The 25,488-nt window shown below is 41.7% G+C and overlaps 1 protein-coding gene across 1 annotated transcript; it reads left to right on the top strand.

The window, feature by feature from the left end:
* Positions 1-646: 646 nt before the first annotated feature.
* LOC310855075 (uncharacterized protein) lies at positions 647-25,442 on the top strand. Its single transcript, XM_083759946.1, has 32 exons — positions 647-945; positions 3,159-3,235; positions 8,054-8,101; positions 9,084-9,157; positions 9,267-9,620; positions 9,717-9,829; positions 10,044-10,071; positions 10,184-10,221; positions 10,307-10,437; positions 10,683-10,773; positions 11,943-12,010; positions 12,269-12,325; positions 12,443-12,510; positions 13,825-13,859; positions 14,108-14,147; positions 14,521-14,555; positions 15,129-15,256; positions 15,479-15,605; positions 15,785-17,001; positions 17,141-17,375; positions 17,561-17,714; positions 17,970-18,125; positions 18,756-18,881; positions 19,117-19,162; positions 19,267-19,370; positions 20,182-20,306; positions 20,522-20,893; positions 21,183-21,466; positions 21,740-21,841; positions 22,568-22,632; positions 22,899-22,989; positions 25,305-25,442. Exons 1-32 carry the CDS (start codon positions 725-727, stop codon positions 25,406-25,408), a joined length of 4,914 nt encoding a protein of 1,637 aa, XP_083616072.1. The 5' UTR covers positions 647-724; the 3' UTR covers positions 25,409-25,442.
* The last annotated feature ends 46 nt before the right edge of the window (positions 25,443-25,488 follow it).

The following is a 25,488-nucleotide window of genomic DNA, read 5'->3' as shown; positions in this document are numbered from 1 at the left end:
TATTAGGTGAGAATGTGACCTTAATGCGGCCCGCATGTTATATATCAGAATACTGATATAGTATTGATTTCAGCTGTTGCAATTCCAAACCTGCTTTAATTACTTCATGACATGTATTAAATGACTATAGTACTTAATGACTATAGTATTAAAATGCTCCTGTCTTTTTGTGTCCAATGTAGTTATGTTAACAGTTTATAAAGTTAACATAACTATAACTAAATGCATTTAAAATTCAATAAAAAGGTTACTTTTCAGGCTTCCAATTCAAAAATAGCAGTAGAGTATGTGTGTGTGTGTGTGTGTGTGTGTGTGTGTGTGTGTGTGTGTGTGTGTGTGTGTGTGTGTGTGTGTGTGTGTGTGTGTGTGTGTGTGTGTGTTCTTCAGAATTCTGTATGAGTATGAAATATCTGATATATCACAGAGAAGGAATGGTTGTCATTTGTATAGAGAACAGAAGAGAACAAAAATGTTTGTGCAAGATGTGTTTGAAGTCTACAGGAATCAAAAGAGGTATGAAGCTATTGTCTCTCTGGCCCTACCTGGCTGAGATTGAGCCTATGACATTGCAAGGGCGTGCCGTGCATGTGTCAGAGAATGATGCTGGGAAAGTGGCAGTGCTCACACACAGTCAAGTGATCATACTGTAGGTTAGTTTCTGTCAGACAGTCAGACTTTTTGAGTGAGACTATATGCGAGTTCAAAACCGATCGTCACTAAGGGAATGTTCATTAACTCTCATTCAAGCAACAACCTTTTCTGGGATTTGGCTCTGGGATTAAAACTGGATTTTTGCTTTGCTGGTCTGGAATTAAAACAGGACTGTTGCCGTGCCGTTGGCAAGAAATGTGTCTCTCATGGAAACAACGACCAAGTCAATATGAAGGCTTCAGACATGCGTGATGGAGTCAGAGCTTCATTACCACGCAACTCCTGTCTCACCAGGTAGTGTTATAGCCTATTATGCCATGTGCTGCTGCATTATAGGCCCTGTGTGTGCTTTTTTATTATTATTAATAATATTATTATGCATTGTTAGGTGTGTTGGCAATTTCATCCAATCATGAGATTATTATAGTGTTCCAAATTCGTCTGATTTCTTTGCATCATCATCCTACCGTATGTGATTGGATGACATTTGTATCCCAACCTGAAATTACATTTTCATGAACAAACTATCAGAATACTAATAGCTATTTTATTTAACACAAAAAGTCACTTGCTGCACCTTTAATTTATGCTATACACTGACTACACTCTTGTTGTGACAAAACATGACAATAAACACAATGTTTTGGGCCGATCAAATAATTAGTAAGAAGGAAAACAAGACAAAAGGTGTTGTACCCTGCCTTTGTTTTCTTCTTACTAATTATTTGATCTGCCCAAAACTCTGCCCTGTGTTTATTCTCATGATTTGTCACAACAAGAGTTGGCTTTGTCCGCGGCGTAAACGTCTTTAAATAAATACTATATTGAAAAGTCTATGGGGAAAATGGACGGAGAATTATTTCCTGGGCCCTCGTCATCGGTGGGACTGCAACGCTCTATAGCAGGGGTCTTCAACAGGTCTACATGTCTCCTCCAATTAGTAGGAGATAGACTGAAGGCTACAGTATATATACTGTATACAGTATATATACAGTATGGTACTGTAGCCTTCAGTCTGTCTCCTACTAATTGGATTCCACAAAACATTTACAGATGTTTGTCATGGATACCATGCATTATACAGTACGGTCTATTAGCCTATTTGTGAATGCCAAAAGCTGTGATAAAGATAACGGCATTGTTCCACAGCATGTATTGACACTTGACTTGTACGGCTCTTAGTGACTAAAAGGTGTGTCATTATCTGCACACATTGAGATGTTTACTTTAGGATTATGTATTTCTAACAGCCATGATTAATTTATTCCCACGACCACCTTGAGTGGACACAAGTGTAAAAGATCTAAAAGATAGTAGTATACAGAGTTATGGTCAACAGCGAATGCCATTATGTTAGATACAGTATAACTGCGGACCAACACTTTTTAAACAAATGATTAACATTACATAATATACTGTTCATTCCAACACACACTACTTATGGTCAAAGAAAACAAACCAGCAAGGAGGTTGAGTCATCTACAATTCCCTCATACAGTTAGCTGTATTAAAGGTTGTTGTTAAAGGTTAAAAGCTCTAGTAATCATAACACTAATTCAGTGTTCAGTTGCCTTCTCTCCGGCTCTTAAGTAAACAGAAAATACTGAAAGAATAGGGATGCAGGGGTTTCATATATATATATATATATATATATATATATAGAGAGAGAGAGAGAGAGAGAGAGAGAGAGAGGCAGGGGGGGAGGGGAGTTGCAACACTCAGTTCACACAGATTCTTATGTAATAGGTGGTGTTAAGAGATGTCCCAAACGGGCCTCTTCTGTATGGTTTCTGTAAGAGCTCCATCCTTTATGGCTCTGTGAGTTACTGTAGATTATTATGTAATAGATGGTGTTAAGAGATGTCCAAAACTGGCCTGTCTGGTCAGATAGCTCTTTGATGTGCACTAATTGGACAGAACAATACTGGGGCTTCTTATCATTTAACCCATTAAGACCTGAGGCTGATTCTAGAAACGCCTGCTGAATCCCAAAAGTTTTCTGAAACACTAACATGTATAATGTTTGCTATATCAGTGGTGCTCAAACGTTTTCATGTCAAGGACCCCCCACATTATATGAATTTGGCTGCGGACCCCCATCCAAAAAAGATTTGTTGCAGGGACTAAGAAGCAAAGATTTGAGTTAAAACTGTTTTTTCCGCTTGTATATCTGCTATTTTTGAATAGCCAAAGAAATCTAAAAATGCCACATACTGGTTTTAATAAGTTAAGTTAAGACATTCCTGAAGATCAAGAGCATGTAATCAGTCAGTGATCTGCTCTTCACAGGAAGGAAGCATTAGAGTTTTTGATTTTTTTTATAAATTAATGCCCTACTACTTTGTATTACCACAGTGACACACAGAAGCTAAATTAACTGATGGAGCCTACAGTACAAGCTCAACGCGCATTGTGAACTGTAATTGAATCCTGAAGGTTTCCATCTGAGGTTTCCACCTGGCAACAGCGTCAATGCATAAATACCTTTTTCATTCTATTCATTTCAGGACCAGGAACGGTAAACCAAAACCATGTGTCAGAAGTTCATATTGGTTCCAGATCCTCCTCCTCCTTTTAGTCACAGGTGAGCTCATGACATCATAATAAGCATGTATTCAAGGAAAGGGAAGGAAACAATAGAAGGCAAGGCATGCAGATTGCAGACGACAATGGTAGAGCGTCACTCATCTCATCATCATTAGCCTGGCATCTGACTGAGGCACTAGCATTGTCTGACCTGTTCCACGTACAGTACAGACAGTGTCATGTAATCACCATACAGTACGCACACGCACACCGCACACGCGCACAGACATCACAATGGCTCCTAAATATAGATAACCTGCTTGTCTAGTTTTAGTATTGAAGCCAAGAAACAAATGGAAAAGATGTGTGAAGAAGGAAGGATGGGGAAGTTGTAATATTGATACCATATCATGAGATATGAGATAACAAAAGAAAATAATAAGAAAGGAGGTGAAAATATATTCTTAAAGCATTTATGTATGAATTACAGATTATTTATACAATATTTTGGTCTAGTTTCCTTTTTAGTTCATCTTAATTTAAACAGCCTTGTCTCGACATTCTTTTTTATCTGGTTTACGAACGTCCCAGCTTCTAACTTGTGGGTACCAGAATCTTTCTACAGAAAGAATGTGCTTAAGCATTCATTAATTCAACTGTGCTAGCTGTCATGAAACCTCAATATGAAGTCGTCAATGCAGAATGTTCAAGACACAGTAATATATGATGACTAATAGGAAGCATGGAATATTGTATAAAGTTATTGTTAATGGAAAATTTAGCATGGTGGTAGTCTGTGTTCTCTTTCACCAGGACAGGCATCCTGTTCCCATGCACCGCCACCACCTTCTCCGCTTCCTCCCTCATCCCCACCTATACAACTTACCCAAGATGTGACTAAATCATCTACCCTTGCCCCATCTACCCCACCTCTCCTACCCCCATCTACCCCATCTACCCCACCTCTCGTACCCCCATCTACCCCACCTCTCCTACCCCCATCTACCCCACCTCTCCTACCCCCATCTACCCCACCTCTCCTACCCCCATCTACCCCATCTACCCCACCTCTCGTACCCCCATCTACCCCACCTCTCCTACCCCCATCTACCCCACCTCTCCTACCCCCATCTACCCCACCTCTCCTACCCCCATCTACCCCATCTACCCCATCTACCCCACCTCTCCTACCCCCATCTACCCCACCTCTCCTACCCCCATCTACCCCACCTCTCCTACCCCCATCTACCCCACCTCTCCTACCCCCATCTACCCCATCTACCCCACCTCTCCTACCCCCATCTACCCCATCTACCCCACCTCTCCTACCCCCATCTACCCCATCTACCCCATCTATCCCACCTCTCCTACCCCCATCTACTCCATCTACCCCACCTCAATCTACCACAACTCTCCTACCCCCACCTACCCCAACTGTCCTACCCCCAACTACCCAACCTCTCCTACCTCAATCTACCACATCTACCCCACCTCTCCTACCTCAATCTACCACATCTACCCCACATCTCCTACCTCAATCTACCACATCTACCCCATCTACCCCACCTCTCCTACCTCAATCTACCACATCTACCCCACATCTCCTACCTCAATCTACCACATCTACCCCATCTACCCCACCTCTCCTACCTCAATCTACCACATCTACCCCATCTACCCCACCTCTCCTACCTCAATCTACCACATCTACCCCACCTCTCCTACCCCCATCTACCCCATCTACCCCACCTCTCCTACCCCCATCTACCCCACCTCTCCTACCTCAATCTACCACATGTACCCCACCTCTCCTACCCCCATCTACCCCACCTCTCCTACCTCAATCTACCACATCTACCCCACCTCTCCTACCCCCATCTACCCCACCTCTCCTACCCCCATCTACCCCACCTCTCCTACCCCCATCTACCCCACCTCTCCTACCTCAATCTACCACATCTACCCCACCTCTCCTACCCCCATCTACCCCACCTCTCCTACCCCCATCTACCCCATCTACCCCACCTCTCCTACCCCCATCTACCCCACCTCTCCTACCCCCATCTACCCCATCTACCCCACCTCTCCTACCTCAATCTACCACATCTACCCCACCTCTCCTACCCCCATCTACCCCACCTCTCCTACCCCCATCTACTCCATCTACCCCACCTCTCCTACCCCCATCTACCCCATCTACCCCACCTCTCCTACCCCCATCTACTCCATCTACCCCACCTCTCCTACCCCCATCTACCCCATCTACCCCACCTCTCCTACCCCCATCTACTCCATCTACCCCACCTCTCCTACCCCAACCTACCCCACCTATCCTACCCCAAAATACCACAACTCTTCTACCCCCATCTACCACAACTGTCCTACCCCAACCTACCCCACCTATCCTACCCCAAAATACCACAACTCTTCTACCCCCATCTACCACAACTGTCCTACCCCAACCTACCCCACCTATCCTACCCCAAAATACCACACCTCTCCTACGCCAACCTACCCCACCTATCCTACCCCAAAATACCACAACTCTTCTACCCCCATCTACCACAACTCTCCTACCCCCACCTACCCCATCTACCACAACTGTCCTACCCCAACCTACCCCACCTATCCTACCCCAAAATACCACACCTCTCCTACCCCCACCTAATACTTCTACTCTAGTCCCACATATTTCTACTCTAGTCCCATCTAATACTTCTACTTTAGTCCCACATATTTCTACTCTAGTCCCATCTAATACTTCTACTCTAGTCTCACATATTTCTACTCTAGTCCCATCTAATACTTCTACTCTAGTCCCACATATTTCTACTCTAGTCCCATCTAATACTTCTACTCTAGCCCCACATATTTCTACTCTAGTCCCATCTAATACTTCTACTCTAGTCCCACATATTTCTACTCTAGTCCCATCTAATACTTCTACTCTAGTCCCACATATTTCTACTCTAGTCCCACATATTTCTACTCTAGTCCCATCTAATACTTCTACTCTAGTCCCACATATTTCTACTCTAGTCCCATCTAATACTTCTACTCTAGTCCCATCTAATATTTCTACTCTAGTCCCACCTAATATTTCTACTCTAGTCCCATCTAATACTTCTACTCTAGTCCCATCTAATATTTCTACTCTAGTCCCACCTAATATTTCTACTCTAGACCCACCTAATATTTCTACTCTAGTCCCATCTAATACTTCTACTCTAGTCCCACCTAATACTTCTACTCTAGTCCCACATTTTTCTACTCTAGTCCCACATATTTCTACTCTAGTCCCATCTAATACTTCTACTCTAGTCCCACATATTTCTACTCTAGTCCCATCTAATACTTCTACTCTAGTCCCACCTAATACTTCTACTCTAGTCCCACCTAATACTTCTACTCTAGTCCCATCTAATACTTCTACTCTAGTCCCATCTAATATTTCTACTCTAGTCCCATCTAATACTTCTACTCTAGTCCCACATATTTCTACTCTAGTCCCATCTAATACTTCTACTCTAGTCCCACATATTTCTACTCTAGTCCCATCTAATACTTCTACTCTAGTCCCACATATTTCTACTCTAGTCCCACATATTTCTACTCTAGTCCCACATATTTCTACTCTAGTCCCATCTAATACTTCTACTCTAGTCCCACATATTTCTACTCTAGTCCCACATATTTCTACTCTAGTCCCACATACTTCTACTCTAGTCCCACATATTTCTACTCTAGTCCCACATATTTCTACTCTAGCCCCACATACTTCTACTCTAGTCCCACATATTTCTACTCTAGTCCCACCTAATATTTCTACTCTAGTCCCACATATTTCTACTCTAGTCCCATCTAATACTTCTACTCTAGTCCCACCTAATTCTTATACCCTAGCCTCATCTACCCAAAATCCTACAACAACCGCTAATAATTCAACAACCCCTGAGAGCACATCTAAAACAACTTCCTCCTCCACTCATACCACTGTAACATCCATCACATCGCACACTACAACAGGTAAGATACCCACATGTGTTATGGCACAAGCTTTGTCCATACCTGGGTGTAGAAAACTCCAAACCTCTCAAACAAACTAATATGAGTCCTTCTAGACCTTTCCCCCAGGACCCACCTTCTCCGAGCTCACTTTGCTACTCTGACTCAAGGTATAAGACAGAGTGCATCGCTCTATAGGCCTGGTCTTTAAGATACTCAGAGGACCAGTGCTCAGATACCAAATACTCTATTTCCTTGACCTTTCAGACTGCCACAACCAAAACACACAGTCATTCACATTGCTAAATAAATATAGTGTAATTGTGTAATTGCTGCTTTTGTTTTGTTGTTATACTATGCTATTTTAATTGTTATTCTCTGTATGCTTTTTTCTGTTTTTTTGACCACTGGTCTTTGTAAATGTGCCCTATAAATAAAGTTTGATTTGATTTGATAGTGTCACATATGTGCCCACGGGTGTGGCATGATAAAGATAAATAAATATATAATTATAACATAAGGTGATCAAATCATAATTTAACACCCTGTCCCGATGATAATTTAATGGTACCAAGTGTAGTTTTGGCTGAAAGACTGAAAGCACTTTTTAGAGACTGGCTGATATGGAGTGTATTGGAAAGAATTGAACATTCCGTCTGCGGCCATAAATGTGGCTTTGGTATTTAGGCCAGGTAATCTAAGCTATAAAGGGGCGTGACCCATAACAAATTGCAATAGTAATCATTCAAGGTATTTTATGATCCTTGGGGTCATCCAAATAAATATAACATTAAAATCACACCCGTGTGAAGTGACTTAACCTATCTTAAACAGCTAACCTATCTTAAACACCTATCTATTGTGTCCTCAGAGCCAATACATGGACACGGCAACTTACCACAGTCCTGCACCAATGAATGTAAGTACAAACCAAAACAGCAGATCTTCAAGCTCACGGCGCATCAATCAATCAATCAATCAATCAATCAATCAATCAATCAATCAATCAATGTGTGTGTGCGTGTGTGTGTGTGTGTGTGTGTGTGTGTGTGTGTGTGTGTGTGTGTGTGTGTGTGTGTGTGTGTGTGTGCAGGGCCGTATACAACAAGACATACATAAATCTGAGGGACAAATGGCGAGAAATAGACAATAAATGTGTATGAGAAAGACAGGGAGGCAGAGGTTTTGAAAAATATATAATCGACATGAAAATACCTATTTATCAAGGTATTATAGGTATGATATGATAATAATCGCATTCCACACTTTCATGGCTGTACATAGACAAGTCACTGCATACAACACTATGATCGTTAGGGCATGCCTCTTGGTGAAGATGTGCACTCTACTGAGCACACGTTTCTTCTCTTGAGTTCACATCATTCACTTTCAACCAATACCTGCCTGTTTACTCCTTTATATTGCTGCCAATGGCCAGGGTTGTAACAGCAAGTAACATATTATTTTGCCATGGGAGAGGGGTAAATGAATGTGAGAGTGAAAACTTCACTGGTCAGCTGCCATATCTTCCCAAGGGATTATATATATTGCAGCTGACCAACCAGTGCAAGCTAAATTGCCAGCACTGAAATTAGCATGTGTGACCTCCATGCGCAAGGAACTACCCAATTCCTTGAGCAGGGGACGAGGAACATTGATTTGCACTGACAATACCTTAAGGCTTAAAGTGTTGATCAAATACTATTTTGTTGCCATGCCATCTCTGTGAATATAAGGTTATGATATTAGGTATGTGATAAACAATTCATCTCATCGTTCAGTTTCTTTACCCAAACCTCAGGCGTGGTTCAGTGCCGGATTGTGTTTGTTTAACTCGAGCAAAGACCAATAACCAGGTGATAATCTACTGTATTATTGTGAATTCTTATTCTTCCTTACAGCTGTGTACTACTGGATGGAAGTCACAGTGGACCTGACTGGAGATGAAAAGAATGAGTCAGACATCAATAACTGGGTACAGTAGGCTATAGGGCAGAAATCCAACTGAACATGGACTACATCTATGAATAAAATAAAGTGTAATTATGGCTTAATATAGTCAGCATAATGTTTCTGTTTTTCAGCTCCATCACTTGTTTGAAAATCACTTGGACAGCTGCTTGCCATACAAATTGACATTATTAGAAACCAATAGAACTACATCCACAGCCCCATACAACTTCACAACGACAATGACTACTACTTACAACTCTACAACAACTCAAACTAACAATGTTACAACGACCAAGTTAGATTCTACAGCAACGACGACCAAGTTAAAAACAACAGCAACACCAACTATGACAACTGCTTCCAACTACACAACAACAACCCCACACAACCTTACGACAAAAGCTACTACCTACAACTTGACAACTACAACAACCACTACGTTTCAAACTTTAACACAAAGGATGAAATCAAGACAAAGAGCAGCTGCATTTTCTCCAACAACAGCAACAACTACCAAGTTTACAACTACAGCAATACCAACTACGACAACTATTTCCAACGACACAACAACCCACAACCTTACAACGACAAAGGCCACAACCTACAACCCGCAAACTGCAATGACAACTACACTCAATGACACTCTTGATGTTAACTACACGACAACATTGAGAGGGCCCTCCAGCACAACCAGGTATCCGATCTCGCTCTAGTGATTCCTTGTAAATGAATGAGTGACATTCCGAAGACCGCTATTCAAATCAATCACAAATACAAATATAACTTACAATTTTCATGAGTTTTGTTCCAAAGCCATTTTCAAAGCTAAATCTCTGTAAAAAAGATAAACATTTCACAAATGAAGGTATTTATGAACAAATTAGACTTACTGTCACTTTATTTTGCAGTGAGATGGCTGGTACCCACCTATTTCAAGTAAGAAACATTTTTGTGTGTTAAAACAAAGTAATGGGAGAGAGAGAGAGAGAGACACTAGAGACAGAGAGCGAGCGTATGTTAATCATTGTGGATCTGTTTTTTCTAATAGGACATTGATGTTTCATGTGTCAATAAAACCGGATTTAGGTCAGTAAAAAATAATTATATTTCAGCACTTTTAAATGATGCATCATGGCGTCCTTACATACTAATATTCGAACTCTTCATATAGAAAGACAAAGTGCACAGTCCTACTGAAAGTGAGGCAGCCCACACATCCCTGTTGTATCCTCCGCACACTGTGCCAGGGTGGAAACAGCTCCCTGCAGGCTCATATGGTGGGGACCAGAGTGAACAGAGTGGGTGAGTGAGTCTCACAAAATATAGCAATATATTATATTGATATTGTGACAGATTTTGGATATCCTGATTCGTGATATGGCATGAAGTTGTCTTTTACTGGTTTGATCACTAGATTACATAATAATTTCAAATATTTACTAAAATGTTCAGATAATAGTAAAATAGATGACCATAAACTGACGTGTCGTGAGCTTGTAGGTAAGCCTTTCTGGTAAAAGGATCTGAGTATCTTTGTCATTGCACAGGAAGGACTTCGAGAAATGACGAAATGAAGTGTAATAATTCCCTCCAGTATCCAACAGCATGCATCTATTCTGGTTCGGCAAATAGCTCATGGTAAGCAACTCTGCATTATGGAAAAGAACATTTAAAGGGATGTAGAGCACCGAGTGGGTAACTATGGAAGTTGGAGATCCATGCCCCACCCGGCTATGCAATACCCGTCCGTGCCCATGTCAGAGTAGGCGTTCTACCCATCTGTCTGTCTGTGTCCCTGTTATGCCCACAACTGTATGGAGAATTCTGTATCTCTGTGTCCCTTTATTCCTATGGAGTTCTGTGAACAAATATGAAGTCTATGCATATGTCAGAACATCATGTGATGTCAGAACAGGCCAGGCATTTGTGCTGGTTCTGGGCAACGGTGTATCCGACCAATTCGACACCGGGCACTGCATCCCTGTGGTGGTGTGGAACGCGTGTGTCGAATCTGAAGTCGGTGGGGCGAACGGTTCTCGAGTTACGTGAATTAATTACAGACGTGTCACGGTCTGAGACAAGGAGAGATAGGCCTCAAGTGCATGACAGACAAACGGAGGCTAAGTACGATGCAAGAGGTTTTAATAGTAGAATTAAATACACGAGGGAGCAAGAATACACGAGAAGAAACACTAGGAAACTACTAGGTACTAGTAGGAATACAAGGAATAAACACGCTGACTTACATTGATGAACTGACAAATGAACTGAAAAACCAGGGGAGTATAAATACATTAAAGGACACAGGTGAACTCAACTGAAAATCAACACAGGTATTGGCTGGGGGACTAAGAGGACACAGGTGGAGAACAAAAACTAATAACAGTACAGGTTAGACAAGGCAGGCAAACAGTAACAGGGCAGACAGGAAACACTAGGAACAAAACAAAAAAATAAAAGCACACAGGGGTAAGGTAAAGTTCAAACTGGAACTAGGAAACCAAGAACACACAATACTTCAAAAATCACAAGAGCACAACAGAAAAGTAAAACACCAACTAAAACTAAGAACAAGGGACACTAGAAAACATAACACATGTCACGGAACGTGACACACATGTACGTACATATGTGAGACAAAATAATTATGGAAAAATCACAGCCTCCTGCCCTCCTCAGAGAGGGGGCCGTGATTTCTCCATTTATTTATTTATTTCTTAATGTTTATTTTATTTGAAAGTGAAATATCCCATAAATAAGGCAAGAAAGAGTTTGGTGTGATACTTTTTGTATATGTTATCTTACAGCAGTCAAGAAGATGTAATGCCTTATGTGCCTCCATGGACTAACACAACTGGCTTTGAGAAACTACCAGGTAAGCATAATAGCTATGAAATAATCATAGATCACAGAATTAAGTATTTATGTTGAAAATGTTTGAGGAAATACATGTATACATTTATTGCTCTTTGAAAGACGCATGCTTTTACCGTATATGGTAGCCTATATCTTTTACAAAGTAGCCTAAGCATTAGTTAAATGTACAAATATTATGTATGTACTATATTGTTTTCTTTGTTGCTGTTCTATTATAAATTAGATTTAAATAATGCATTTTGTGGCTATATTTCAGGTGGTGGTCAGAAGAGGTCTTGCAACTGCTCTGCTGCAGCTTATTGCAATGGAACTGGTTGGTGCATTGTCCGCTAATAAGACTAAGCCATATCTGATATTCTTTTGAGCTATAACAATTGTAATATGACTCACAACCCCATGATTCCTATGTTGCTTTTTGTTACCGTTTCAGATGCATACTATTATTTGAAAATTTCAATTCAAGACCCCAGCATTACATTTTCAAACATCTCATCTCTGGTGAGTTCCACATTTGTGTGTGCATGTGTATTAAATTTGACCAAAACGTGACCAAAATTGGGAGACACCACACAAAACCACAGTGAGGCACGAAGTTCAAAGTCAACGTTATTTTATTCCACTACTGTACTACAATAAAAGCAGAGCAGTGGGATATGGGGCAGACAGGAACATCAATTCAATGTCCAATAAAAAAGGTGGGGGGGGGTCTTTCGGAGTCCAAGGTCATTAAAAGCACTGTAAGATGTAGAATGCAGTCATTAAATGCCACAAGGTCCAACAATTACAATCCATGAGCAGATTAAAGTGTCTTGTGCATTAGGGTTTTTATTCCCTTTTTCCCATGGGGCCCATTTGGTTCATGCTCCAATCCAAGTCCTTCCTCCTCCTCTGTCCTTGCTGGCAAAACTGCCTCACCCTCCGACACTGTGGCCTTTAAATATGGGGAGCCTTCCAGCCTAGCACCTATAGAGCGTCGCAGTCCCGCCCCCTCGAGAGACCCGGAAAAGAAATCCCCGTTCATTTTCCTCATAGACTTTTCAGAAAGTATTTATATAAAAGACGTTTACGCCGCGGACAAAGCCAATTCTTGTTGTGACAAATCATGACAATAAACACAATGTTTTGGGCCAAACAAAGAAATTATTTGGAATTATTTGTTTGGTCCAAAATATTGTGTTTGTTGTCATGATTTGTCACGACTCGAGTTGGCTTCGTACGACACTTAAAAGGTCTTTAAATAAATACGTTTTGAAATGTCTATGGGAAAAATGCATTGGGATTCATTTCCTGGGCCACTCTATAGCAGCCTGCAATGTAGTCGTTAGCTCATGACCTGCACCTGTTCTTACTTATTGGAGTCATCAATGCTGACCTGTGCCACTACCAGTAGAATGGCTTCCAAAACATTGCAACTTGTATAACTCAAAATGAAATAATAAAGAAAGCATGCATGCACACAAAATCAACATATTCAACATAAAACCAGCTATAACACAAATGAATCAGCCGTCTGTCAGCTTGACACTCAACACACCTTTCTGTCCCTGCCAGCATTGCACATATTTAGCAGATCCCGTAAATTATAGTTCCAGACAATTGATGCTTGTGCATGTGCTTATTCAATATAAGCCCCCCTATAACATCCCCAATTTAACTTCCAATGCCAAAACCTCTAAACATCATCCTGTTTAACAAAATTGAGCACTGGTTCTGACCTGATAAATGTAAACACCATACAGTAGCTATACCTTTTTTGCAACAAGATGGGGGGATTGAACTAACTTACCTACTGATGTCTTGATGTCCCTACAGATTTCTAACCCACCACCTTGTATCCCAGCAACTGGGTATGTTGTTATATTTGCACACACATGGCTTTATAATCAGGAGAGTCAGACTATTATTTATTTTGGATGCCTGCCATGTTATTTATTTTTAGTCACTGACTGGATTCTTTGAATGGTTTGTTCATTTTTGTACATTACAGTTGTGCATAGTATCTGTTATGGAACTTGTATTCAGTTCATTGTTGTGTACCTACAGTGTAGCGTATAATCATGTAATGTTAGAACATTATGATATTGTTTCTTTACAGTATTTTGTGTCCATCGCCTACTATTGCATCTGCATATCAGGTAAAGACCTCCCCAAATTACTTATTATGCCTTCAGTTTAACATGCCCTTTTGAAATCAATAATTGAACAAAATATTAGTGCTGTCAAAATCAATTGGGTCAGTCAGAAACTTCCAGAGTAAAATAACAAGTCAACATTTAAATTGAAAAAATCCTAATCTAAATGCAGAACATGCCTGAACATACAGGATAAGTTAAAATTAAGATCAAAACGTGATGAATAGTTTACATTGTTACGGCAGTTAGTTCAACTTACCCACAACTCATAAGGTCTACAATAAAATGATGAAATAGAAATACAATTCATTCAATTAATTGGTTTATCTCAGAAGAACTAAAGAGCACAATGCATTTTGTTTTATTTTGTATGCAGGGTGCACACCTAGACTGTGGAGGTGGAACAACACAGTGAGTCTGTCATTCATTTACTGCAGTTCACACACAGTACACAGCATACAGTCCCCCTGTCAAGGGTCGGCAGGATTCTGCTGTATATTAGTATATTCTTGAAAGTTACACAGCATAAATATATAAACACAAAACTGTAGTCTGGCCTGGACGGTGGCTGAGTGGTCCAGGCACCTAGGCTGGACTGACGGCGTGCCGCAGGTTCGAATCCCGAGCCGTCGGCCTTTGACGCATGTCTTCCCCCCCCCCCATCTCTCTCCCCCTTTCCTGTCACATTACTGTACCCTATCAAATAAAGACAAAAAAGCCTTTAAAAAACAAAACTGTAGTCTATTTAGTCTATTTCTCTCTTTCAACTATTTAGTAGCTAGACCGTGCACTCCTTATCCATTTTTAATTGAAAGATAAAGTAAAATTGTAGTGTACTGTTTAACCCAATTCCAAGCCATCCACTAATATTTCCTTTGAGTACTAGTTCAGCAACATGTTGTAAAAAGTACAACTTCTAAAGTACTGCCGTCTGTTTTTATGCTGATTAAAATATACTTCATATAATTGCATTTCTGTTTCTAGTCTCCAGTCATGTGATGTGATTCTGAGCTTTGCCAGAGAGTTCCCTGTGTGTGACGTTTTAGCTGCCGCAACGGCTGTGCTTTCTTCTGCCAAATACATTGATTATAATGGACAAGTAACCAGAGCCGGTGAGTGTTGCAGACTACATACAGGTGGTAACGCATAGGGCTGGGCAATTACTGAAAATATATTTTCACCAAAAATATATGGCCCAGCCCTATCTCGCATATCCATACGATTGGAAATCCCTGCCTCTGATCGTCTGGTTATGCAAGACTCACACACATAAAATCAACAAAACAAATGTTTGTAAAGCTTGTCATTCATGTCTGAACGTATCGATCACACAGCAATTTGTTCGCATTCGAGAGCTGCTGGAAATCTACTCCAGTCAAACTTCACCTTTCAATCCTTGGATATATCGCCTTCTGAGTTTTGCCACCTGAAGCCACCTGAAGTGGCTGACATCCTCACATGGTTTGTATAATCTCCAGAATCATCCCATGACAAAACACATTAGAAACTGAACTTGTCATGTCAGTCATATAGGCCAGAGCTAAGTACTGTACTGGATCCTTTTCCATAATGAATAATGCAATAATGCTATTGATGTATGAATAGCATATTCACTTTTGTATGTCTCCTTCTCTTTCAAGTCCAAAAGGTCAAAGTGTATGCGTGGCCCTGGATGACACATGGACACATGAACAGTGTAATAGGATCATTCCATCTTCTGCCACAACACCAAGCTCAAACACAACAACACCAGAACCAACCCCTGTACTGCAGAACACCACATCCACAACTGTTAACGCAACCTCATCCCCAATGAATACAACTAACCCCGCCCCTGTGAACGCAACCTCATCCCCAATGAATACAACTAACCCCGCCCCTGTGAACGCAACCTCATCCCCAATGAATACAACTAGCCCCACTCCTGTGAACGCAGCCTCATCCCCTCTGAATACAACTAGCCCCGCCCCTGTGAACGCAACCTCATCCCCTCTGAATACAACTAGCCCCACTCCTGTGAACGCAGCCTCATCCCCTCTGAATACAACTAGCCCCGCCCCTGTGAACGCCACCTCATCCACAATGAATACAACTAGCCCCGCCCCTGTGAACGCAACCTCATCCCCAATGAATACAACTAGCCCCGCCCCTGTGAACGCAACCTCATCCCCTCTGAATACAACTAGCCCCGCCCCTGTGAACGCAACCTCATCCCCTCTGAATACAACTAGCCCCGCCCCTGTGAACGCAACCTCATCCCCTCTGAATACAACTAGCCCCGCCCCTGTGAACGCAACCTCATCCCCTCTGAATACAACTAGCCTTGCCCCTGTGAACGCAACCTCATCCCCTCTGAATACAACTAGCCCCGCCCCTGTGAACGCAACCTCATCTCCATTGAATACAACTAGCCCCGCCCCTGTGAACACGACCTCATCACCTCTGAATACAACTAGCCCCGCCCCTGTGAACGCAACCTCATCCCCAATGAATACAACTAGCCCCGCCCCTGTGAACACGACCTCATCCCCTCTGAATACAACTAGCCCCGCCCCTGTGAACACGACCTCATCCCCTTTGAATGAAACTAGCTCTGCCCCTGTGAACACAACCGCAACCCCATTGAATACAACAAGCTCCGTCCCTGTGAATGCAATCTCATCCTCATCCCAAATCAATAAAACAACCTCTGCCCCTGTGAGCACAACATCCTCCCTTCATAATATTATAACTACAGCTGGCAAGACCACAGTGACGACGGTGACAGTACAATCCAACAAACCTAACACAACTACAACTGCCGGAGGTCCTTTGAAGCCTGTTGGATACACCACAAATGCCCCCACCACCATTACAGGTAAAACAAAACTTTTCTTGGGTTTACGAGCAAAAGCTCATCTAAGCAAAGGTTCTTCCTTTCTTCATTGTTAAAAACGTCTGTTCTTGGATTCTGCATACCCTGATAAAAGCTTGGAACATCAAATAATCATCCTCAGAATCACCAACCACCAACAACACAGCGGTCAGCAACGAGCAAGCTGCTGACAGGTTGCTGGAGTTAACCAAAGACGTTTCCAAACTCAACTCCAGTCAGGTGGAGCAGCTGGTGTCCAACTTGGAGGCTCTCCTGAGCGGGCCCAACGTTAGCCTGGCCCTGGGAAAAACCTCCATCCATATCGTCAGCAACCTACTGGATGCCCCCACAGAGACTGTGGCTTCCTCTTCCAAAAGGTCAGCTGTGACGACGAGAACATTTGACTTATCAGTTGTCAAACGATAAATCTCTTTGGATCTGGTTAAATGAATGCAGATTTTACTGTGTGATTGTAGAGACAAGAAAGCAGTATAGTACTCTATCACTACTATTGATGCTAATAATAATAATAATAGCCTACATCTGTAATTGTTTGTATCAGGCTCATAGGAATTGTTGATACAGTGGGACTGAAGCTGGTCTTAGCAGGAGATACAGAGACCATTCTGTCCAAAGCTCTGGCACTCTCTGTGAAAACAGTGGACGGCGACTTTGAGGAGACCACTTTTTCTGTCTCAGACCTCGACACTGTACAGGTATGACACAGACATTAATACCGGTAAGTTAGTAGGTCGGAGTTAGCCTGGATCTAGACTAGTATTTCTCCATGGGGGTGGTACAGCCCACCAGGGGGTGTAAAGAGATGGTGGGGGCGCTGGAAACAATATTATTTTCCTGCAGGGATTGAACCCATTCGAAAACATGTAATGGCAGTAGCAGTGATGCATGGTGTTCAGTGGTTGGAATCACGGTGCTATCAACTGTCCCATTGGTGTCCTGTTGTCCTGTAGGTCCATGGCCCTCGCAGAGCCAGGAGTGTGAATACGTCCGTGCCTCAAGCCTCAGTCAGATTGCCAACATCTCTCATAGAGCACCTCAGCTCTCAAGAGCAGCAGCAGGCCTCCCGAGTCCAGTTCAACTTCTACCAGAAGAGCACACTGTTCCAGGTATGCTCTCACTAGTCAAGCCAAAGCAGGACCATATGATGCCACCAAAACCGTGACGCGTCAGAAACATCATAAGTGTTCATTTAAAGATGGATTGCCACATTTTTTTTATTTTTCCAGTTGCAATTATGTATTCCCTTTGTATTTAGGGTTTCTTCCTGGAGGGTGAACCCTTGACAGTCAAACGTGCCAATGAAAAAAACAGTAATATAGTGACATCACATCATCAGCCCCTCCCCTAACCCCTCCCCCTTTATCATACAACTACAGCTGTGGGTGCGGCTTAAGTTCAGGTGGATCACCACCCATCACCACCCACCAGGCAAACCAGGCATACTTAATGAACTGGCGGGGCCCACATAAAAACGACATTTTAACAAATACTGTACACTTAAAAAAAAAAAACATCCTCCTTATATAACCTGACCTGATGATCATGTTTTAGGGTGAAGAAAAATCATGGCAACTTTTGCTGTGTGGGTTGCGTGCAATACGTTAGTTGATGACCAAGTGGAGATGCCTCATTGGCAGAGTGGTAGAAATGTGGTCTCTCATGTGGAAGACAACGATTCGAGTCAGGACTGCAGCTTCAAGATTAGAAATCTCAGTGGTTCCAAATGTTCTCTTTAGGACAAATCCTTGGGAGATCAACGCAAGGTGATTAGTGGGATCGTGGGTGCCAGTGTGGCCAACCTGACCATCACAGGACTGAAGGAAGATGTCTATATTCACCTGAGGATCTCGGAACCTATTCCGGTGAGTCGCGTTCAGAACATTTTGGAGTAAAAAAAACACGCACATGCGCGCACACACACACACACACACACACACACACACACACACACACACACACACACACACACACACACACACACACACACACACACACACACTGACACACACACTACACACACACACACACACCAATAAACATTAATTATGAATTATGAGTAATTTATCATAATCTATGTATTTATATTCTTTACTACAGGCTAACTTTGTGGCCACATGCGTTTTCTGGGACTTTTCCAGAAATGGTAAGTTGTCAACGGTCTGAATGAAACAGAGATATACAGTACTAAATATGAATTGATTCTGATCACAGGAATGTTGATGTGCATGCTATGATGTGTCACTGTAGATGGAGCAGGTGGATGGAATCCATATGGCTGCCATGTCCTTAACAGCACGGACAATGTGACCACCTGTGGTTGTGACCACCTAACCAGTTTTGCCATACTACTGGTACGTACGTGGTAAAATGTGGTTACCTTCAGAATCAGCATTTCTGTAGACTTAGATAGCATTTGATACAGACTTATAGCATGTTATGTAGACAGCACTATAATTGCATTGTATGTAGTCATAGCACGTATGTATAGATGTATAGTTTACATGTATAGCTTCATTATATAGATATTCCACTGTTACTTTCTTAGCTTACGCATGTTTCTTGATAAATGTTTTTATGTGATCTATTCCCATGCTTTTTTTTTTGTTCAGCGTCTGCTAAATGCCTAAATTGTAAATTGAATCACGTCATCCACCCAAATATGCAGTTTGGTGACACTGGTGCATTTCGAATCTGCATTAGCCAAACGTACACGTTGTTACATTTTATCATTTCTTGCCGTCATAGCGCAATTATGGTATTGTATAATATAATTGGTATTGTATTGTATAGTATTGTAGTGCAGGTGATTGCAACAACCACCAATGCAGGGGCCGCCAAATTTCTGCGATTCTGGCAATAATCATATTCTTTGAGCCACAGTCAAACAAAGAATCAAGTGACGTCGATCCCCTTCCCCTATTCACACATTCTAGGGCATGATGTATATGTAGTCAGAATAATAGGGCTGCAGCTATTGATTATTTTATTGATTGTTTCGATTTATCGAATAATGCTTTTCATACATTTATTTTTAAATAATAAATACCTGTGATATACAGTAACTGGTTGAAATTACGGCAACTCAAGGAATGTGTTCAAAGTACACTTATTTCATTTCCTCACTTCAGTCTTTAGAAATTGTCATTACATTTGTTCTCACAGGACCTTGCCAGAGAGACCATAATCAGCCGCATAGACGCAACCATCCTGACCTACATCACATACATCGGCTGTGGGATCTCCGCCATCTTCCTGTCCTTTACCCTGCTCACATACCTGTCGTTTGGGTAAGTCAGAAAGCCACATGCCACACCTGCTGTCACCTCACTCACAGACGGCACCTAGATCATGCACCCATGCCACAATCCTGTTCTATATTTATTCCTTCTCTTGGATCACAGAGGTCTGAACATGAAAATCTAAGCTTAAAGATGATTCGAATCACAGTCAGACACCACTAAACCCAGCGATGGTTATTTCCTTTCTATTGGACCTCTTGCAGGAAGTTGTATAAGGACATCCGTGCTAAGATCCTGATGCAACAGTGCCTGTCGTTGCTGCTTCTCAACCTGACGTTCCTGGTGGACTCCTGGCTGGCTCTCTACCCGGACGCGGTGGGCCTCTGCATCTCCACGGCCTGGTTCCTCCACTACTTCCTGCTGGTCTCCTTCACCTGGATGGGGCTGCAGGGGGTGCACATGTACCTGACCCTCATCAAGGTGTTCAACACCTACATAACCAACCACATGCTCAAGTTAACACTGGTGGGATGGGGCGTCCCACTCGTCGTGGTCATCGTCGTCATCGCGATTGACAAGGACAACTACGGCTCGGTCACCTATGCGAAGTTCACCGATGGCACTTCAGACGACTTGTGAGTCTTAACATTAACACAGTGATGTACAATGTGCAGTAGCCTATAGTGTATTATTATTAGGTTAATTTGAAAATGACGCGTCCATCTATCCAAAATGTGTGTGAATCATGTTCAGATGTTGGTAGGCTATCATCTGTGTTTTGGAAATACAAAAACATTTCTGGTGGCAGAATATTTCCAAAATGGATTGGCTTTGTAGCCTTTGTTCTTTGTGAGACACAGATAAAAGCACTCCCAGATTTTGAAACCTGTCCATAGACACTCTTCCTTGTCCTCTCTCCCACAGTTGTTGGCTAAAAAACGACATCGCCTTCTACGTGGCAGTGGTGGCTTACTTCTGCATCATTTTTCTGTTCAACTGCATCATGTTTGGGATGGTGATGGTGCAGCTGTGTCGCATCAAGAGGCAGAACCCCCACAACCAGCAGCATCGCAATATGCTACAGGACATACGCAGTGTGATGGGAATCACTATGCTGCTGGGCCTTACCTGGGGATTTGCTTTCTTTGCATGGGGGCCTGTGAGTCTGGCCTTCATGTACCTGTTTGCCATCTTTAACTCCTTACAAGGTGAGCTTCACTTGACTTTGTCCATTACAAAGCAGGGAGTACGTGCAGGAATTCATGTAGTTTTATTAGGTTTCCAGTCTAATGATAATAATAATTCTGTATTTTATATAACTTGTGTGTGGTCAATTAATGTTTTCAAAATAATATGTTCTGCTGATGAAGTTACAATATATCAAATATCGACCAAAAATATGGATTGATACGATGCGTGGTTAAGAATGTAGAAAATATTAATCTCTGAACATTCAGCTAAGGGACATTTTTGTCTTGCAGGGTTCTTCATCTTCGTGTTCCACTGTGCGGTGAAGGAAAACGTGAGGAGACTGTGGAAGACCTACCTGTGCTGTGGCAACCTGAGAATGTTAGATAACTCAGGTTAGGTTCAAACTATGCAATGTGGATACAAGTGGCTCATTTATGAAACTAGAGCCGTGCCCATTGGGTATATGTCCCTTTTAGGCCCATATATGGAGTTCTTTGTCAGGCTGGCCAAAATATAGTCTATGCAGATGTCAGAACATATTTGTGATGTCAGAACAGGGCAGCTCGGCCTGGCCTGGCCTAGCAGTCCAGGCACCTAGGCTGGTAATCCAGCCTGACACCGTGTCCGTGTCCCATCAACCTTTTCTGCATGTCTTTCCCCAATATCTCTCTCCCCCTTTCCTGTCAAACTACTGTAAATCTATCAATAAAGGGAAAAAGCCCTAAAAAATATCTTTAAAAAAAGTAAAGAACGGGCCAGCTCCATATATGGAGCCTGGGCAGGGGCCCTGTCCAGAGACCGGGCAGAGGCCGTTTGTGGCCAATTTGAAGTCGGTGGGGCGAACGGTTCTCGAGTTACGTGGATTACAGATGTACACACGTACGTACAGAGACTTGGTGCATTTATAGATAAGATCATAACAATAATGTTCTTATTGGCATCTGTTACTGAGGCAATAAGGTTGCCAAACATTTGTCTCATACAATTAAAAACCAAAATAGATTCCAGACAATAGATTTTGACAAAGTGAAAGACAGAGGTTTGAAATATATTTGTGTAAATGTGTAAGAGACGTTTTACAGGCATTTGATCCTTTTGTTAAACTTGTCTCTTCATAGACTGGAGTCGCACAGCAACACAGAAGACCTGGAGTCACACACAGTCGAGGACGATGCATTCTTCGGTAAATAAATTATATAAAGGGTATGGTATGGTCCTGACCTAGCCTGGTGAAACCACTCCCCCTGCTGGACAACTCAGGCAGAATGAAAATCTGGTGAGGGGGAGGTGTTTACCCAGGCTAGTCCTGAGTCCTGACCTGCTCTAATAGATAATATGTTATAGTATAATAATATAATAGGTTATAGTCATATGTTGTTATCATGAGATAACCTTTGTTATGTTGAATCTAACAGAATTTAACAAAAGGAATGTCTTCTCTCCTTTAAGGCATCTCTGTCCAACAACTCCTCCAGCCCTTCCCCTCTCCTTGTCAGTGACCCATCATCATTATCATCATCGGAACCATTCAATGGCATCGGTGAGCGAATATGTTAACATTAACATTAATTTAACTCTGAGAATGGTCCATTTTTACTCTCTCAAAGTTAAACTAACACTGGGGATTTAACTGCATTGTCAATAACCATGCATGCATATCTCTGCTGTTGGACAGAAATCAAAATATACATTTTTCAGGAAATTAAAGAATATAGTGTTTTGTGTAAAATGAAGAAAACCTACAAACCAACAAAGGAATACTGCCTCACCAAAGTTGGTATTGTGACTTTATTGTCAATTACTTGAGAAGGGGACAGGCGGTGGAGTTAGCTGGTTTTGTCAGAAACACTTTTAAATGCTTTTCATTGCTTCTATATATATATATATATATATATATTATATTTATTTACTCTTAAAAATAGAGTTAGCTGGTTTCTGCCGGACAGCGACAAATAATCATTATATCAGGATTACAATAATATGCATTTAGAACATGGCTTTCAGTGTCATTCATGACCAATTGATCCTCTTAATCCAGTGCTGGATTGACCTTTCACTTTTCAATAATTAAATGTGGAATTCTATAGGCCACTGGACGCAGTGTTTGGTCATGGCCATTATAGCCCTGTTAGATATATATATTACGCAATATCTGTATTGTGTGTGCACTTATTAGGGCTGCATTTATCATTCATTTCTGCAGTGATTATGCTATTAATTACTTTTCAATTAATTTAATAATTGAGAAGCTATTTATTGAGTGTGTGTGTGTGTGTGTATATATAAATGCTGCATAATTTATCGTTATCGTATCGTTATCGAGGTATGAACATGTGCAATATCAGTATTGCAAACAGGCAACTGTGTTAATATTGTATCGTATCGATATCGCAACATTTGGCAAAAATACAGAGATATGACATTTTGTCCAAATCGTGCAGCCGTAATATATATATATATATATATAGTCTCAATTAATCTACGCAATGATGCCAGCCAGGTTGAAAGTGTGGGGGGGAGGGGGGATAAAGTTGATTTATTATATTGAAATAGAAGCCATTGTTCTTGCATCAATTTAAAATAACTATATCTTGTTTGAAATGACCACTGATGAGGTAATTAGAGTAAGACGCAAAGCAAGACAGAATTAGTACCATCTTATAATGAGCACTAGTGAGGACCAATTATATGAAAATAAGGTTGGGAATGGGTGATATGCAAATGAGGTGTTTCCTCATTTTGCTGAGGACCCTGGAACCACCTCAAGGACTATGCAGTGCCTTAAAGAACAAGTAATGGTTTTATGGGGTTTTCGATGGCATATGGGAAATCTTGGGCATTGCAATAGCGTTGTCACAAAAAATTATTCAAGTAAAGAAAAATTATCTATCAATAAAAAAAGGGCCGAGAAAAAAATGTCACCTTCTGTTAGATGTGAAGAGTGCACACTGCAGTTAAAATATTAGCCACTATATGGCAGGAGAGGACTTTACAACAAGAGCTCAAGTTTCCTCACCTTCTAAAGGACAGCAGCCACCAGAAATAATACAATTCTACAAAACTAGAAAAGTGCACTCCTCAGCTCCCCTTTCCTTGTATGAGAGTGAAAATGTAATTTTGAGTTACATAACATACCTGTAATGGTAATTTACAATTAAAAATTAGGTGTCTTCTTTGACTCAGATCTCACTTTTAATGTCCAAGTTAAAAAGGTTGTTCAGTCAACTCAGAACCATATTGCAAAGATCAAGTCCATCCTGTCATTTGGAGACTTAGAGGTCATACAGGCTTTTATAACCTCCTGCCTAGATTACAGCAATGATCTGTACACCTGCTTAACACAAAAGTCCATCTCTCGCCAGCAACCGTAAAATGCTGCTGCCAGGCCAACACTAAAAAGCGTGCCCATATCACCCCCGTCATGGCAACACCCAGTGGCTGTCAGAATTGATTTTAATATACTTTTAATAGCTTTTAAGGCCCAAAATGGTCTTGCCCCCAGTATATTAAGTATCTGCATCTGCTGCCTCCCTATAATCCACCCAGCACCCGAGATCCTCAGAGGAGGCCCTCCTACAGGTTTGTGCGACACGCAGCATGCCTACTGCCTAGCCACCAAGGGTGAACGGGCTTTTTGCCGCACAAGCACCCAAGCTGCGGAACGCCTCTGGCAATTAGAAAAGCCAATTCTGTCATATTTTAAAACACTTCTGAAAACACATCTGTTCAGGAAAGCCTTTCCTGTCAGTACGTTATTTCCATGTAATTTTACATGTAATTAAAACACAAGCCAGGATGGCGATGACCCCTGGCTGTACTGTAATATTTAATGTAAAACTCTGTGCCCCACTTTAGGTAATCCAATTGATGACACATTGATCACAGCCGATGAAGAGCCCCGTTCAGACGTCATCCTCAATGAGATCAACAGCCGGTACAGAAACCAGCAAACGTCTTAACCACTCGAAACATAGGGCAAAGATTCTGCAAAAATAGGCAATGTACAAGCTCCCAACGCATCACAAAGCAACACGTTATG

This window comes from Protomyctophum parallelum (genome assembly GCF_964188405.1).
Source record: "Protomyctophum parallelum genome assembly, chromosome: 1".
Lineage (NCBI taxonomy): Eukaryota > Metazoa > Chordata > Actinopteri > Myctophiformes > Myctophidae > Protomyctophum > Protomyctophum parallelum.
This window is presented reverse-complemented; position numbering and strand designations above follow the sequence as displayed.

What these genes read in the sequence shown, in the direction of transcription:
- LOC310855075 (XM_083759946.1), top strand. Translation starts at nt 725, where the DNA reads ATGTTCATTAACTCTCATTCAAGCAACAACCTTTTCTGGGATTTGGCT. An exon ending in CGCAACTCCTGTCTCACCAG is followed by an intron (nt 946 to 3,158) that starts GTAGTGTTATAG and finishes TATTCATTTCAG; the next exon opens with GACCAGGAACGGTAAACCAA. An exon ending in TTTCAAACATCTCATCTCTG is followed by an intron (nt 12,511 to 13,824) that starts GTGAGTTCCACA and finishes ATGTCCCTACAG; the next exon opens with ATTTCTAACCCACCACCTTG.